General features: G+C 32.6%; 4 protein-coding genes and 1 non-coding gene across 9 annotated transcripts in view; 3 read left to right on the top strand and 2 right to left on the bottom strand.

Moving 5' to 3' along the window:
- Nucleotides 1-1,999, top strand: part of zip (myosin heavy chain 10) — a 33,813-nt gene extending 31,814 nt beyond the window's left edge. For all 5 annotated transcript variants that reach the window (XM_029315090.2, XM_029315091.2, XM_029315094.2 and 2 more), the window contains one exon: nucleotides 216-1,999. In XM_029315090.2, the coding sequence (XP_029170923.1) occupies nucleotides 216-345 (130 nt within the window). In that variant the 3' untranslated portion in view covers nucleotides 346-1,999. The remainder of the gene's footprint in view (nucleotides 1-215) is intronic.
- Nucleotides 786-3,444, bottom strand: LOC114940414 (uncharacterized). The gene is made up of 4 exons (XM_029315096.2): nucleotides 3,143-3,444; nucleotides 2,949-3,047; nucleotides 1,314-1,602; nucleotides 786-1,080 (listed from the first exon to the last, which is right to left on the bottom strand). Exons 1-4 carry the CDS (start codon nucleotides 3,248-3,250, stop codon nucleotides 884-886), a joined length of 693 nt encoding a protein of 230 aa, XP_029170929.1. The 5' UTR covers nucleotides 3,251-3,444; the 3' UTR covers nucleotides 786-883.
- A 225-nt stretch (nucleotides 3,445-3,669) lies between these two features.
- Nucleotides 3,670-7,917, bottom strand: Parp1 (Poly-(ADP-ribose) polymerase). The gene is made up of 5 exons (XM_085480840.1): nucleotides 7,665-7,917; nucleotides 7,044-7,185; nucleotides 6,423-6,952; nucleotides 6,089-6,294; nucleotides 3,670-5,975 (listed from the first exon to the last, which is right to left on the bottom strand). The coding sequence occupies exons 1-5, from the start codon at nucleotides 7,776-7,778 to the stop codon at nucleotides 4,031-4,033; spliced, it is 2,937 nt and encodes a 978-aa protein (XP_085336966.1). The 5' UTR covers nucleotides 7,779-7,917; the 3' UTR covers nucleotides 3,670-4,030.
- A 400-nt stretch (nucleotides 7,918-8,317) lies between these two features.
- Nucleotides 8,318-8,389, top strand: TRNAT-CGU (transfer RNA threonine (anticodon CGU)). The gene has a single exon. It is a non-coding gene; the product is annotated as a tRNA-Thr (tRNA).
- A 696-nt stretch (nucleotides 8,390-9,085) lies between these two features.
- LOC114940376 (uncharacterized) lies at nucleotides 9,086-16,205 on the top strand. The gene is made up of 10 exons (XM_029315037.2): nucleotides 9,086-9,368; nucleotides 9,967-10,125; nucleotides 10,361-10,525; nucleotides 10,930-11,100; nucleotides 11,878-11,986; nucleotides 12,227-12,380; nucleotides 12,621-12,747; nucleotides 13,102-13,281; nucleotides 13,458-13,781; nucleotides 14,455-16,205. Exons 1-10 carry the CDS (start codon nucleotides 9,146-9,148, stop codon nucleotides 14,715-14,717), a joined length of 1,875 nt encoding a protein of 624 aa, XP_029170870.2. The 5' UTR covers nucleotides 9,086-9,145; the 3' UTR covers nucleotides 14,718-16,205.
- The last annotated feature ends 1,593 nt before the right edge of the window (nucleotides 16,206-17,798 follow it).

Here is a 17,798-nt window from a genome sequence, read left to right as displayed (position 1 = left end):
AATAGATACATTTTATCATATTATTTTTATTTATTTAATGTTAAAAATAAGTTCTTTTACGTAGAAAATTAAGCTTTTTGGGGGATTCTGATTAAAAAAATCAATGTATACATTTAAGCTATTGACCGATGGCGTATGTTTTTTTTTAATTCCACAGGTCTTTCCTATAATGACTAGACACATTGTCTAATTAATGTAATGTAATCTGTTTGAAGGCGCGGCGGTGGTCCTCCGATAAGTCTGAGCTCCACGAGGCTGAAACGCGGTTCCGTGCAAACCGGCGGCTCGGGCGACGACTCAACGACGCAGGACGAGAGCATCGACGGCGAGGAGACAGCCAATTGAGAATATCGGAGTCGATCCAATGTGCTCTCGAACTTCTGTGAATTATGTATATATATATACGTGCGTCGAGAAAGGGTGTTGGCTTTTTTGTTCGATTCGGCGCGTCGCGAGTATGAGACTAACTCCACGAGATTAAAATCAAAAGTCGTTTCGACGTGTACACCGCGGCGTTTTCCGGCCTTAACATTAATCACGATGAAATAACGATTATCTCCCTCTCCTTAGGGGGAACATTTAGTTAACCGATTTACAGTGCCGATAATTTGAAGGGAAAGAGCCAAGAGGATGCGAAAAGTAACAAGAGAATAATCGAAGGACTTTTGATACATTTTATATACGAACGCAAAACGTTGACCGCATTTTACGTATATATAAGAAAAAAAAAGATAGTGTGTGATAGAGAGAAGTGAGGGGTAAAATAAATTTTTGGAGAAGGAAACTTGATCGTGATTGAATTTATTGGGGTATGAATTTATTTAAACTTATGAATCATATATAAATTAAATTAAATCGAAAAGAAAAAAACGGGAGGTCGTTTTTATTTTGACGCAGTCACTCGCTTAATTTCCTCGAGCTGTCGGACCAGTCCGGGACTCGCGAGATCCAACGGAGTCTTCCGCTCCTTGTTGGTGATCGTCAGGTCTGCTCCGCGCGCCGTCAGCAGCTTTGCCTCTTCTACGCGGTTCTCCTCGCAAGCGAGATGCAATGGCGTGTTACCGTATGCGTCCCTTTGATCTGAAAAAGGAAAAAAAATGCATGTAAAATTATCTCATCGATATTTCGAGGGAGAGCGAGCGAACCTTTGTACTTCTCTAAGTTAATCGAAAATATTTATATATAAATATATATAGATATATATATTATATATATAGATTATATTTGATATTTTATATATTATTATACTGTAAAACCGAAAGAAAGATAGATAGTTAGAGAGAAACTATTTCAGTAAGACACTCTTCCGCTACCTATATTCAATTTCTTCCCGTACTCTATAAGGAGTTGGACGATGGCGGTGTTGCCCTTAGAGGCGGATCTGTGCAGCGGCGTGGCGCCTCGTTTGTCCGCGATGTTCACGTCGGCGTCCCTCTCGAGCAACTCCATGCAGATGGATTTCCAGTTCTTCGACGCCGCGTACTGCAACGCCGAATGGCCATCGACCGTCACCGCGTTCACGTTCGCCCCCTCGGTCAGCAGCGTGTTGACGACCTTCTCGCGACCGGCGGATGACGCCAGGATCAGCGGGGTCATGTTCGTCTGCGAAACATTTCGACCGTGCGATCAAATGTCATTTAAAAAAACCGCTGTTCGATTTCGTACGAGGAGAGATATTAGCCGGAATGAAAGATTATGCGACATTGCGTGATGAGGCTGGCGTTAAACTATTCGCGATTCGCGATGCGTGATTCGTGAATAGTATATATATACATATATATAAATCCGATTTGACAGATCTTCCGTCTATACTGTTCACGAATTATAAACGATTCTCGAATAGTCTGTCGCTAGAATGAGAGAGAACAAAAATGTGCAAATGCGCGATGCATTTTGAAGAGACGCATTTTTTCGCTTTATACTTATTTTCTTATAAGTTCTTTTTTTTTCTTATAAATGATCTATGGAAACAAATTATAATATAATTATATGCCATGAAGTGTGTATATATTATTAAGAGCTCCATCTTTTCTTTATACATTATATATAAGTTTGTCGGAAATATGTTTTATGTAGATTAATCCCCTATCCTTTTCCTCCGTAGATCTGCAAGATGAGATTGTAAAAAATCGCGTTAAGTCTTAATTCGATCAAAGTATTCGAAGCATTCAAACTTTTTTACATTTGTAACAATTTAAGGATCATTTATAGGCTGTTTAAGATTGTAAAAAATATCTTAAAATATTTTTTTTTAGAAAATGTACACGATTATATATTATCTGTTTGTATATATGATCTTGTAATATTCTTTTAAAGTTACAAGAGTATGAACAGTTGCACAGTATGATTTTTTTTGAAAAGTACTTGGAAGTCTTGAAATATGAAAATAAATTTGATTTAAATAGATACGTGCCATGAATTATCATTCTAAATATTTTATATTATTTTTATGTAATGTGTCTCTTTAATGTGCCTGGAAATTTTTGTACAACTTTTAAAGTGGAATTATTGCATTGAATTATTTGTAGCAATCTTTATAAAGTATTATAAAGATAGTGCACTTGCATGTCAATATATTTAAACATCTCATTTTAATCATTGGTTTTCTTTCCATTCATATTTAATCATTGGAAAAATCATGTGCCAATTTGGATGAAATACGTCAAAACATTCACATTTGCATTTTCTCACACAAATTGCATGCAAATTAAAACCATGTTAATAATTTAACATTTATAAAATGTTTGTATGTATATATTTTTTTTTGTACATCTTCCAGACTAAAAAGGAAATATATTTGAAAAAAAAAAATTAAAGGAAAGTAGAAAAGATATGCAATTATGGAATGGAGCATCAGGATTTTTTAAATACTCTTGAATCATGATATTGTTTTGCTCCATTTAAACTAGATATTTCCGAGAATGAAACACACTTATATGATGTCTTACATCGTCCTGAGGATCCACAGGTACGTCGAGAGACAGCAGATGCCTGACCAGGTCATCGTGGCCGCCCAGAGCTGCCCAGTGAATTAACATGCGACAATTCTATACAAGGAAACATAAATATAACCTTAAATACGTCACGTGTCACCTGGACAACCAGCTCGATGACCCGACAATAGGAGCTTGACAGTACGTACGCTGTCAGTTTGTGTCTTCAGCTTCTCGTTCTCGTTCAACAGGATCTTTACGGCTGCGGTTTTGCCACGATACGCCAGATCGTAGGCTGTGGGTTCTTGCTGCATCATCTTCGGATTATGACTGACAACCTCGAACGACAAACGCGTTTTGAATGTTTCAGATAGAAAAGGTGTCCAGAGTTTATGTCATTTCACTTATATTCACTTGTCATGCTTCTTCCTCGTTCTTCGTCGCACTGTTTGTATTTGCATATGACAAATGACAATAGATGGTTGGCAGCCCTGAGATTATAGATGCACTCTCCCTTTCTCTTGTTGCATTTGAAATAAGATGAATAGTGAAAAAAATTAAAAAAGAGAATATATATAAATGCATAAAAAAAATATATATTGCAAATATTTTTTTTTAATTATATAAATATGTATCTGAAAATTGTATACAATTTTATTTAAGAATCTTATTATATTATTTTATGTAATTTACATATAAGGAAAGACTTTGGCGAGGATAACAAGAAAAAAAAATATGTATCTGTGAAATATTTATTGTAAATAATCTTACAGTTAATATTCGAGGTAGCACGGACTATATAAAATGCAAACGAACAAGTAGTATTTAAATACACAGAACAGAACACCTTTAAATTAAAAAAATTATTATTTGAAATAAAATAATGTTATGAAGTTCAACACTCGTAACACAAATCAATGGAATTTTTTTCCACAAAAATCAGAGAATGAAAATACTTACGATTAAAAAAATATCAAGTAATCATATCATTATTAATCAAAGTATAATCCCAAAATTAAGGGACTTCAAAATATCATTAAATTGAAAACGTATCATGAATATATATATATATATATCACATTTCAGTGTTACATATTTTAATATTTGTATTTGAAATTCATTTTTAGCAAATATCGCACTTTCACTTGAGCAACGTCATATACGATGTACTCGTTGTATAATAAATCTGACTTTTTATTGTGAGTTGCAGATACTCCCATTCCATATGGCACTTCAACGCCGTCGAATTTAAAGACATCTTGAGGATCAGGGTGCGTTTGACCACGACCTACCGTGGAATGCTTACCTTTCGGTAACTTCTCGATGTAATCCGCTTTGTATCTCTCGTACATGTTGCCCAGAGCGACCTCGCACAGCAGCAATAAACCAGTTGGACTTTGGCTATGCGTGCAACAATAATTTGCAGATTTCGACACCATATCGGCGAAGTAGATACCTTTGCCAAACATGTAACCAGTGACTGGTGCTTCCGGTGGCGCGATACGCAAACCTTGCGATAATATTCCTGCAAAATTTGTAGTCCTGGATCCGTGCCAGAGCAATTTTCGATTGGGCAATTTCTTGAAGGGTTTGAATCTCTGTTCCTCTCCTTGTCTTTTGACGACAAACACTTCCTCGATCTCGAGCTTGTATTGTGTATGAGTGGCTGCATGAGTGTTTTGGACATATTTGTCGATCATCTTGAATTCTTCGCTCTTCTTATCCAGTACATCGATACTTGTCTTCAATTGTTTGTAATGACTATCGAGTGGATTCTGTTTCTCGTCGATCTTATCATGCAAAAGATTGTATGCGATCTCCATTTCGAGTAATGCATCCAGCATGTCACATTTGTTTTTAATCTCCTCCGGTGTATCAAGAATTTTCGGACCGGAAATGCCAAAATTATGAGGTATCAAGGTATAGAATCTGTTGGAAGCATCAATCAGGGTGGTATGGTCTATATTACTCTTTTTCAATATCTCTTGCAGTTCCGTTAAAACTGCGTAAGCTTTCTCAATCTGTTTTTTAGATAGCTTCCCAAGCGGCATTTTATCCATGTCTATTTCAAACTCTAACATAACTTTTTTCATTTCAGCTACGTCAAAAATCAGGCGCATAAGATCCTGAATTTGTTCTGGCAAATTACTCTTAATGTCCGAATCTAAAGAAGCAACCTTCTCATCTCCATGATCTATATCAATTGGATACATCAACTTTGGTTTCTTAACAAAGTGCTGTCTGTTCCTCCACTCATTACCAGTTTTTTCCATGTACAACGACTCAAATTGCTCTACACATTCTTCCACAGACATTTCTTCCAATTTGGTACCGCCAATCGTGGTACCGATTCGACCCCAACTTCTAAACAAATGATACCTTTCGTGTTTGTCATGTTTTAAAATTTGCAACTTGTAATAACTGTTCTTCTTTGACTGTATATCTGTCAGGCCTAATGTTGCAGTGTATTTATTCTTTCCTTTTTCATAGATGTGCGCACAGTTTTCCAAGCCACTATCAGGATCAACAGCTCCGCCGCCTTTTACCTTTACCTTCACTTTGCCAGAGCTCGATTTCTCAAATTTACTTTTACTTTTAGAGGCATTCGATTTTGCAATGACATTAGAAAGTCTAGCATTTATATCACCACCCCAACTAGAAATGGTTTTCTTCTTTAAAAGCATAATAGGAGCATCTGAATATTCTTTCGCTTCTTCTATGAAATCTTCTGTTATTACTTGAATATTGCATGCTTCAACATCATCCATTCTTTTATTCATTTTATCTAGTTCGTTCTGATTTGAAATTACAGCAGCCAAATCTTCATGAATTTTTGTAGTAACAGTACCACCCAATAATAAAATTTCTTTCTTCAATTCTTCTTTATCCTTCTGTGTACGACCTAATATAACAAACTGCATGTTCTTCAAAGGACGAGGTTTACCTTGTATTTTCGGTCCATCTACTTCATCTTTAACAGAGCTTGATGATGATGGGGCTGTTATCTTAAACACTCGTTTCTTCACCTTGGACTTGTACGACCTAAGCAGATTAGAAGTATTGTAAATCATATTTGCATTTATTAATATTTCAATGGAAAAAAGTTTAAAATACTAAATATTTTTTATCTAAAATCTAATAAAACAAAGACATACTTGATTGGAAATCCTTTCTTTATATCACTAGGTATTTCGCATTTCTTTCTCTTTGGATCTTGCGTAACATATTCGCATTTGGTCCATTCTGTTATATTACCGGTACATTTATAACCCATACCAGAATTATATAAAAGCTGTCCTTTACATTTTGGGCAAGGTTCTAGAGCTCCAAAGTACAGTATATCAGATAAAAGATTTATTATCTGTAAATAAAATTTGATTTTATGTAAAACGAATAAAGCTGTGATACTAAGTCTTGACACTAAATCTTTTACAATATATAATTCAAATTTGTACAATATTTCTCGAATACATATCACAAAGTACTTACACCTGAGGTGCCTGTTGGAATTTCCTGATGATTTTTTTCCAATAATGCAACCAATTTATTTTTATCAAGACATGCTATTTGATCTCTTATAGCATACAGCTCATCATTTTGCTTTTTTATCAATTTAGCATCTTCTATATCTTCTGGTTCCTCTTTCATCTTTTTAGGTGGTGGCATTTCACCTTGTGTCATTTTTGGCAGCGCAGTCTTAAGATTGTTTCTATCTTCTTTTGAGAGTTCAGTAGCACCTGGAAGCTCATCTCCACCCCCATAATATCCCAAGTCTGCTCTCAGTTTTACAAAACATTCCACATGATGCCATCTGTCTAAGCCACCAAACCTTCTAGCTTCCGCGCTGTCATAATCCTTCTTTGATATTCTTGTTTCACCTTTTATAATCTTTTCTTCGCATCCTTTACAGGTAGATTTATTAGACTTGGCATATTCTACTCGGAAATCACCAGATCCACCAGCAGCTTTTGTTCTTTTTCTTCCTTTTCCAGACACTGGAGGTGCCTTAAGAGATTCTTCTATATATATAAAAAAAAAAAAAAATACAAGAAAGTTAAGATAACGATTCTCATAAAATATAATGTTACAGATTTTGCTCAAAATATATACCAATTTTTTGTTTAATTTTTTCCTGATCATCATTGCGAATTTCATCAAAGCAACCTATGTCAGCGGTAGATTTTGGTCTTTGTTTTAAAAAGAAACACTTGAAATGATACCACCTGGGTATGGTTCCATCATGAACAGGACTCTAAAAATGTAAACAATATTTCCACAATATTAGATTCGTTTTAGATATAAAAAATTCAAGTTTATTGTTTAAAACCAACTTGCAGCAATTAATGATTGAAATATTAATTGCACATTATTGTAGAGAAAAAGATAATCGTTAAACATGTTAAAAAGAAAATGTATTTTATATAGAGAAATAATTTTCATCATAATGTGTGGGTGAAATATTTTTATAAAAGTAAACAAATGAATTGTCGCTGCTATCATCATGTAGACGATGTTATCAGAATGACATCATAGACGTGTTATCATTATACAATATACAAGACCACCCAATGAAATCTAAATCTATACACATATTGCGCCTTTGTACGTGTCGCCACGTAATAGTTGAAGGCATAAAAATTCTCGCGGGACAACAGCGAGGTGACACGTTAGATGCCGCGTGCCTGTTCTTCCGCAATTTACGGGCATCTCTTGGACGAGAAGTTTCGATACCTGAACAATAGCCGCGAGTCTCAGGCTCTGTTTCGTAATAGGTTGGTGGCACGCTTGACACTTGGAGCGGTCGCTTTTCGCGTATTCCGCCTGATACGGCAAGTCGTCGCTCATCTTGCCGGTTATCCTTCGCCTTCGAAACGATGCTGTGAAACAATGACCGGATAATACGCAACGCAACGCGGTCACATTAGATCAGGTTTTACACAATAGCCGGTGTATTTGGCGGTCGTATAGTGGCGCCAAAATGGTTCACACTTCTCTCTCTTCCCGCGTCTACCAACCTTTGCGAATAAATTAAACTAGTTCGAACCACGTGAAATTCAATTGGCCTTTGTTCTTGAATCTGACAGCTCGAATAATATCGTAAACAGAAATCGACAACAAGGATGTGCCAATAAATTAGTAAAAAAAATGAGTACAATGCAATCTTCACTTCTGCAACAAAATTCTCGCAATAATTTTTTTATTTTGTATATTTAAAAAAAAGGTCGCAATTGTTTTATTCACGAATCATTGATAAAATAAGATTGTTAAAATGTAATTAATTAAATATATTTATGTATAATTATTTTTCTGAAATTTTATATGTAATTTTATCAAATAATCTTTGACACATCTTTTATACCTTTCTAAGAATTAAGGACTCTAAAGCCTCTTTAGCTCAGTGGTAGAGCACTGGTCTCGTAAACCAGGGGTCGTGAGTTCAAACCTCACAGGAGGCAGCTAAGAATTTTTGCGTTCTCATATATTCTCATAATTTTTTTTTATTTAAAAAATTTATTAATAATACAAAAATCGAGAATCATTAATATGAATTATATTAATAATAAATGATCGTCTGAATCTGAACGTCAGATAGCCAGGAAAAAATTATAAAAGCCCAGTACTTAACATTTTTTCTAGGACTCATATTTTTCGAGTTATTCTGCTGTTCCGGTACTTTTATAACATTCTGTATAGATGTAAAAGAAAATTAATAATTGAAATTTTTAGCTAACATAAGGTTTGTATATGAATACCTGACTTAAGAATAAAAATGAAAGACTCTACATCTTTTGAGGCAATCAAAATTTGAAAATCGAGATTTATTGGAAATGAGTTTTTGGATCGAATTGAAGGTATTTTTTTTCTAATAAAAATCTCCAATATGTCAATATGTTTGTCCAAATTTTTGACTTCTTTAGAATTTTAACTTTTAAAATCTGGATTGTGAACCAGATGATAAATTGTCATACGGACTTCAGACATCGGAATGGAAATTCCTGAATCAGGATCATCGAGTTGGCGCCTGACATATTTCGCATGACAAATGCAATCTCCAGGGATTTTCCTCAAGGCCTGGCGACGCTTGACAAAGATAAAGCACCGGAAAGAATGATAAAAGCCAGCTATCGCTCGCGTACCAGCGGAAACTGTGTTCCCGCCCTCGGCTACAAAAACTATAGCCCCGAATAAAAGGATGAGTTTTAGCTCCATTCATGTACTCATCGCGCTTAATGGTGTATAAATTCGATTTTCGTGGAAATTTTAATTTTTTTCGATCATATCAACTATCACAATCGGTTGTAGAATTACAAAGAGATCTTACGTCATTTTATACATGTGCATGTGAGTCTCACGTCAAGATGAAGTGTCCTTCGATGATCTTATTGCTGTTCGTTTTTTTTGGCCAATGCATCGTTTGCTCTTGGCAGGTGCAGAGTAAGCAAAAATAATGCAAATAAAATAATATTATGCATAAAATGAGATTAAACGGGAGTAAAATAATTTGAAATGATAGAGCGACAGTGAGTGTAACGTGCTATTCTTCTATAACGTGATCTTCTGCTATAATAAAATTAACAATAAAATGTCATTTTAAAATAGATACACAAATAAATCTAAAAAAATGATTAATTTTATCACAGCAAAATACCGCAACTGCGGAGTTGATTATCGTGTTGGAGTGCATTATTGCGTATTTAAACTTGCGGTGCAGAATGAAAGGAGAATAATTAATTTAAAAATTAAATAATTAATGTGATTGATAAACAATTATACTAATTATGCTAATTTAATATTTAATTGTAATATCATTACATAATTACTCGATACATTTGCAGAGTTCAATATAATTATTCTAGTATATAATTAAACCAGTTTATCTTACTACGTTTTACATGATTTTACATGAATATAATTAATATTGTTTAATTAATTTAGTGTTATTTTGATAAAGTGTGTTGTATAAATCAAATCAGATGAATCACATCATTAATCATAATCAATCAATAAATTAACAGTGTCATTATCCTTTCAGTTCGATGTTCCGTGATGCGACTGAATAATGGAAAAATTCGCGTTCGAGCTCGAGGTCGGATTGTAAGATTTAATTGTCTCGACGGATTCACTCTCGTAGGTAACAAGTATTCCACGTGCGTGCGAGGCCAGTGGGACACACCTACTCCCGTGTGCGTGAGTAAGTAAAGTCACGTGTGTGTGTTTGTGTGAAATAGATGAAATTGTTCGTCAAGATGTTCATTTTTCCTATCGTTATATTTTTTTTAAAATTAATTTAATTAGGAAAAATGCAGGAATAACTGATTCGTGTGACAAGAAATCTGGCAATTGATATTATAGCTTGAAGTGAAAGGAATGAATATACGAAACGGTATGAGATCGATAGATTTGATTTATTTCTTTACACCTGACAGATGCGGCATGCCAACGACCGCAACCATCGCCTCATTCACTTATGATGGAAAAATTGGACGGCGCGATATTGATGTTCTTCTGCGAACCTGGTTATACCCTGATCGGCAGTGCCGAGATATATTGTGATGGAGCCAAATGGAACGGAACTATTCCTTATTGTCGAGGTACTATAATAATTGCTATCGTTTTTTCCTTGCTTAAACTATATTTCTCTTATTCAATAATTTGCATAGAATATTCTGTCACCAAGAAAGTTGCAACACAACGTGCGAATATTTCGGCAGTAATTATTTTTATATGATGCTTAATATAATTTTTAAAACTTATTGAAAACTTGTTAAAAATTACTGAAAACTTTAATCAATGTAATCTCTCACAATTTGTACAATAGATAGTTAATTTATTTTTTTTATAATTAAGTATATCTTTATTAGTGTTTTTTCTTTTTTTAATTCGATTTAAAATACGATGAGTATTATTTTTCTTTCAAAGTTATTTTTAATGTTAGTCACACTTGAAATCAGTTGTTCGCGTTAACGCAATATCTTGATGTTTCATTCATGATAAGACACGAAAGCGCTCGCACCCACGAAATGCGATTTCGAGAGCACAGATCTCTGTTGGTGGGAACAGGACCCGCAGCACGATTTTGATTGGAAACGTCACAATTTCGAAACACCAAGTTTGCACATCGGTACCGGTCCTACGCACGATCATACGCTGGGAGCCGGAAATGCTGGTGCGTATTATACGTACATGTATCTTTGTATGACTTTGGCGTTTCACAGAAACGTTAAATTGCATAAATAAATAGAAAAAAATATATATAATAAATATATATATATATATATATAAATATATATATTAGGGTGGTCGTTATATAGGTTTTTTCAAAATTTTAATGTTAGATGGTCGTAAATCAGCTCTAAATGTAGAAAAAAAAATCTCTAATTTTTTCAGATTTTTATTTTGAGTCCTGAGTCTCCCTGTTGGCATGTAATTTTATTAATAATTTTATTAATACCACAGTTCTGCAGCTGCTTCTGTCATCAATTTTTGTTGTAAATAGTTTGAAATTTTAGTGAAAAAAAGTTGAAACTATTTGAAAATACCGAAAATATAGTATAAAATAATATAAAATAGTTAAATAATATAAATAGCGGAATAGCCCATATAATATTTATGTGACTATCTTTTATGAAAAATTAAATAATTTTGTTCACTACTTTTGCAGCTGACTCCATCTAGAACTAAAGTAAATTAAGTATTTTTTCAAATTATAAAAAATATAATAATATAAATAATATTTAAATAACATATAAATGAATAAATAAATGAACTGATATAAGAATATAACATAACACGTGTAAACAGGGAGACTCAAGGCTGAAAATAAAAATCTGAAAAAATTAGAGAATTATTTTTTCTACATTTGGAGCTGATTTATGACCATCCAACATGATGTTCAATTTAACGACCACCCTAATATATATATATATATCTGATATGATTTCAGGCCACTATCTTTATATTGAGGCATCCGGACGATTGGTGAACGATACGGCAAGAATTATATCTCCTCTTTACAATTCTTCATTGACTGAATCAGGCTGTTTCTCGTTCTGGTAAATATAATGAAATGTACAACAAAATATCGCTGTCCACAATTCTCGTATAAATTTTTCCAGAGTTTGCTATTTCATTCTAAATGTTATTTTAAATATAAGTTAAATTTTTAAATTGGTAAATTTACGAAAATAAAGCAGAAAAGAATTTTAAACAGCTCATAAAATATTCTAAAGACTACATTTTTCTCTTGTAGTATTTTATTAAGGATTTTTGGTATATATTTTTGTGTTCGACAGGTATCATATGTACGGTGCGACAATTGGTTCATTGAATATTTATTTCAAACAAGAGGATTCTGCGCGTCAATTGATGTTCACCATAAGCAGAAATCAAGGGAATCAATGGTTTCATGGTATCTTCGACTTACCGAAAACTAATATCAGCTTTCAAGTATGCGTCATCGATATCTTTTTTTTAAATAACTTTTTATTATTTATTTAAATTTTTTATTAAAAATTTTTATTAAAAATAAAAATTAGACTTCTAATCAAAACATTTTTATTCATATAGTAATGCAGTATTATTATATTAAAATATAAGAAGTAAAATACGAGAAGTTAAATATAAAATATGAAAAATTATGAGAAACTAAGGTCTTGCAAAAATTTTTATTTTGAATGTTGTTTACAGATTATTATAGAAGGAGTGCGAGGTAGCAGTTACGTGAGCGATATCGCGATAGACGATATCGCTATTTTACAGGGAGATGAATGCATCGTTAAAAATGAGTCTACCAGCGTAACTGTAGGCAATGACGGTAAATTTATATTTTAAATCGATTAATTTTAAAATTAACAAGATACATCGATGTATCTTGTGATAAGATAATAATAAAAATCGTAAAACTTATAATAGGAAAATTTAAAAAATATATATTTTAGAAAGAAGTAGAAGATAATCTGTAAATTAAATTTTGAATACTCTCTTTAATCTTTTTTAAAATGAGAATTTTCATATATAATATTTGGAGATTATATCAACAATTACTTAAATGCTTCTGGAGTAAATTTCAATTATTTTGCAGCAAGAGAAAGGAATATATTAATTATAGGTATGTTAAATAAAGGAAAATACGTATCGCACGTCTCCAAAAGATCCGTATTTGTTTCAGATCAAATTGAAATAGTCAATGCGCAACAAACTTGTCGAGACAGATGCGTTTTCTCCTTGACAACCCCAGTTTCTTCCGTATCACTTAATAGCTCATTCGGGCCGGAAAATTGCCTCTGTACGGTCGATTGTGCGGAACGTTCTATATGTTGTCCGGATTACGTTGAATATTGCATCCTAGGTAACTAACACATCTTATTCTTAATAGACGTGATTTCGGAGTTGATCTCTGAGTTACTTGGCGTAATTAAAAATTCTGTTATTATCGCTTTAATTTTATAAAATAATTAATATCATATTTATTTTAAGACGCGTAAAATTTCTATGTATATATGGTTCTCGATTGTACAATTACAGGATATAGCACAGCTATGACAGTATCTGATGATACCAGATCGTTGAATAGTAACCCTACGATTTCACCAGTGAGAAATTCCACTTTGACAGGATTCTCTTTGAATCCGAAGGATAATATCGATCCAGGTACATCTAATTCGTCGACGTCGACGATTACGCGAAGACCCCTCGTGACCGCGAAAACTACGGTCAAGGCTCAAACTAAGAATTTGCCACGGGCGACAACACCTGTTAAGCCAATGGGACAGACAGAAACGAAGGAGACGCCTTTCGAACCCAAGACAACTCTCACAACGAAATACATAGAGCCTCAGGATCGATTTGGTAAACGTTGTATATATAAAATAACAAATATTCTTTCTAATATTAAATCAATTAAACAAGACAAATATTTTTTTCTAATATTAAATTAATTAAACAAGACAAATATTTTTTTCTAATATTAAATCAATTAAACAAGACAAATATTTTTTTCGAATCAATTAAATCAATTAAACAAGATAAATATTTTTTTTATTATTAAATCAATTAAACAAGACAAATATTTTTTCAAATATTAAATTAATTAATTAAACAAGATGTACTGGAGTTCAATTTAATTGTTCAATTTACTATCTTAAAAAAGAACTTAAAATAAGACAAAATGTTGAGAAATATATAGACTCTTATTAGCTCTCTTCTTTAAAATTCAATTCTTCTTTTCTTGAAAAAAACCAATATAATATTATTAAGTGATAACTCCTGATTGTATATAAGAAAGCATTAAAAAAGAAAATGCAAATTTTTTAACACGCGATAAGCAATTCTTTCATAAATTAATTATTCCGAGAAAATCTTTTTAATTACTAAATATGCGTGTTAAACTACTATAATTAAATCTGAGTAATACTGAGTAATTCACTGTCGATGTTAAGCATTTGAAATTAAATAATGAATTTTCGTTACAAGAAATTATGCTGGATAAAATATTATTACTGACAACATGAAAAATTCGCAGATCTGCACGTAGAGGAAAATCCAGAAAAGAAAAAACACAGTGGAAGCATCGAAAAAGAGTTGATCATCACAAGCGGTGCGATTGTGATCGTCCTTTCCATAGTTCTCTCTATTACGGTAATCATCATTATTAGGAGAAGAAAAACATACAAAAGGGGAACGAGCAGTTCGGCACTTTCGGAGGACAGCGATGTTCGTTTCTTAACGTCAGACGAAATTCTCGATTTTAATGTAGCCCGACCCACGGATAACGACGAAATATAGCTTCACATTATCAAAATTTCTTCTTTAAGTGGCTGGATTGAAATTAAATTGATTCTCTCCGATTAAGTTTCTAATCGAGTGAACGAAAAGAATTTTGTGAGTAAAAGTAATCGTAGTCTGCATTTTAAATCTTCATTGATTGTCTAATTCTTTTTATTATTTTGGGCAATCTTCGCTCTTTGAAGAAACGAAACTTATGACAAAATCTTTTACTTTAATAAATATTAATAAATATTGTCTTACAAATCTCATTACATTATTAAAGAAGATTCTCCAGAAAAACTTATGGTACAATATTATACATTTACAATTTTAACTTGTTTAAATATAGAAAATAGAATTAACGTTTTAATAAGTATTGTTTAGTAAAAAATTGATATTCGATACGAATAATAAATTATTTTACAATATTCTACACTTTGGCACGAGAAAAATTGTACTTTAATTTCATTTTTATCCTATATCGTCAATATTAGGACTATAATTAAAAATATTGTCATTATTTATATATAAATTTTCTCTCTCTAATTAATTCGTTTTGTGTTACTATTACTATACTTGTAAAAAAACTGGCTTTTAATGTTGCAAGCGTAGGCATAATTTTGAGGAAACGCAGCGTGACCTAATATTTTGGTGATGAAAGTAGCACACACGAGAGATTAACTGGCACCGACATTACACAACTCTATACTATTGAAAGATCAACACGTATAGCTGGGATTGTCGAGCATGCCGATTGATTTCACTCTGGAAATACGTCATTGCCGAAATATGTATGCCGAGGCACGTAGTTTCAATAGTTCGGCCAGACAACCGGTTGCTCGATCGGCCAAACGTCAAAGCTGTCTAGACCTTAGATAAGTATTACGTATTATAGGTATCCCATGTACGGACCAAAGTGCATTTGTACAGACACACATACATGCATCTACGGGGACCTCAGTTGACAAATCTTTGAAAAGTTCGCCTCATTAAACAATATCCCTGCCATAAAAGGTCTCGCTAATATCGATCTAATGAAATATTCATGAAGCCACTTTGTAGTCGCGGCATTTTTGTGGTGAACCTTACAAGTTTGCGGATGTCGTGAAACGCCGCTTTCCTCTCCGGAGAGAGTACTGAAAAAGAATACAAAGCCGAAGTGTATATCGAATTTAGTACGTGCGTGGTCGATTTACTGCACGTCGCAGTTTCGGCGGCGTTTCACTGATGTATTATACATTGTGTATGCGCGCGAGTCTGTGTTGTGTAAGTTTTGTGTGATTCGGAAAAATATGATTTATTTTATAAACCGACTTATGCCAGTATATTAGGCGATAAGTTATTCAAGACATGTAGATGTTCGTGTCTCTACTTTCAAGTCTCCGCGCATTTTTTATCACTTTTTATAGCATTTCGTGTCTCTAATTACTATGTGATTTAAAAAATCTCGACATCTAGAGTCTTAATTATTAAGATTTCTTCTCAGTAAAATTCATTTGTAAAATATTTTTTTAATTTGTATATTTATTAAGTACAGATAATGGTTGCTTATTTTTCCTATTATATATTTGATTCCAAAAATTATTGAATATTTTTCTTATTGAAATGGAAATCAAATTAATCAAAGAAATTTTGTTCTCCAATATACGTTATCAGAAAATATTTTCTAGCTTTTGCAATTAATCTCCTTTTTTCGTATCAATGTTGAATTAAGACTGTACATCTGTCATCCTACGTATCTTTAGCATTTCGTGGCTCGAATTAATATATCTGATTTTACATATCTCGACATTTAAAGTTTTATTAAAATTTCTCCAAGTGAAGTTCATTTGTAAAATTTTTTTTAAATTTGTATTTATAAAATACAGATAATAGTTGCTAATTTTTCCTATTAATATTTGATTTCAAAAATGATTGAATATTTTTTTTTTATTGAAATAGAAATGAAATTAATCAAAGAAATTTTGTTCTCCAACATACGTTATTAGGAAACGTTTTCTAGCTTCTGCAATTAATCTCTTTTTTTTGTATCGATGTTAAATTAAGACTGTACATCTGACCTACTGACGCAAACGAAATTACATCTGTGTAGTAAACAACATTTGTCTCGCGAAACGCAATTTTAAAGATGACAAAAGGGTTGAACTCTGTCGCGACAAGCTGTCTATAGCCTTGGAAGCGTCTCTTATTAAGAAGTCGGGCCGAACTTCCATTTCCATGCTAATCTCCTCGCACAAATGGCCTGTCAGTTTTCAAAGAGAGAGAGAGACTCGTACGTGAAAGAACGTCTTCTATGGCGAATCGCGGTGTCTCCCTTGTGTTATGGGCGTTGAAAAAATATTGGAAATACGTCGGTCGCACTTCGACGACCTTCGTGTCTTGGTGAAATTTCGCGCCTGCTTCACATTTGCTTGCGAAAGCTCCAAACACTTTCCACATCGATTACCGAATTATTGTCGCGTGTCGTCTGATCTGTTCAGCAGTTAATTTAGGCTTTAGAATTCTAGGCAAAGAATTGCTTTTCTAAAATTAGAATTTATATTTTTTTGGTAAATAGATAATTCTAATTATACTTTTTCTCAATTAGCTTCACATCTGGGTTATTACCTCGGTTATGACAGGGTGTTCAATATCTTCTTCAGCTAGAAACTGTGACGCACATTTTTATTTCTGATGAAAATATTAATAAAATCTTATTGTGTAAAATATAATATAAATGATTTATAATATGATATTTTATAAATATTAATTGTAATTTAATATTTTTATTTTACTATTATTATTATTATATACTATAATATATATTATAATTTAAGGTTAATATTATTATATTATATTATGTTATGTGTATATTATATTTCATAATCATATTATTAAAGTCTTAATAAAATAATATAATTTTTTAGAATATTTTTTACAAAAAAATTAAGAAATTTATTCTTTTTTATTTTTAGTATAAGAACTTTTACACCCTTATATTACATATGGTTGACATTTATTTTAGATAAGTCATTAACGATTCTTTATTATTTATTATCGTATTTACAAAATGATATTCGCACAGGATTTGCTCTACAAGCTCCTTGAGATCAAATGCAC

The sequence above is a fragment of the Nylanderia fulva genome, unplaced genomic scaffold (assembly GCF_048542155.1).
Source record: "Nylanderia fulva isolate GAGA-0341 unplaced genomic scaffold, ASM4854215v1 Scaffold16, whole genome shotgun sequence".
NCBI lineage: Eukaryota > Metazoa > Arthropoda > Insecta > Hymenoptera > Formicidae > Nylanderia > Nylanderia fulva.
The sequence above is the reverse complement of the archived record's forward strand: the minus strand, read 5'-3'. Positions and strand labels throughout refer to the sequence as shown.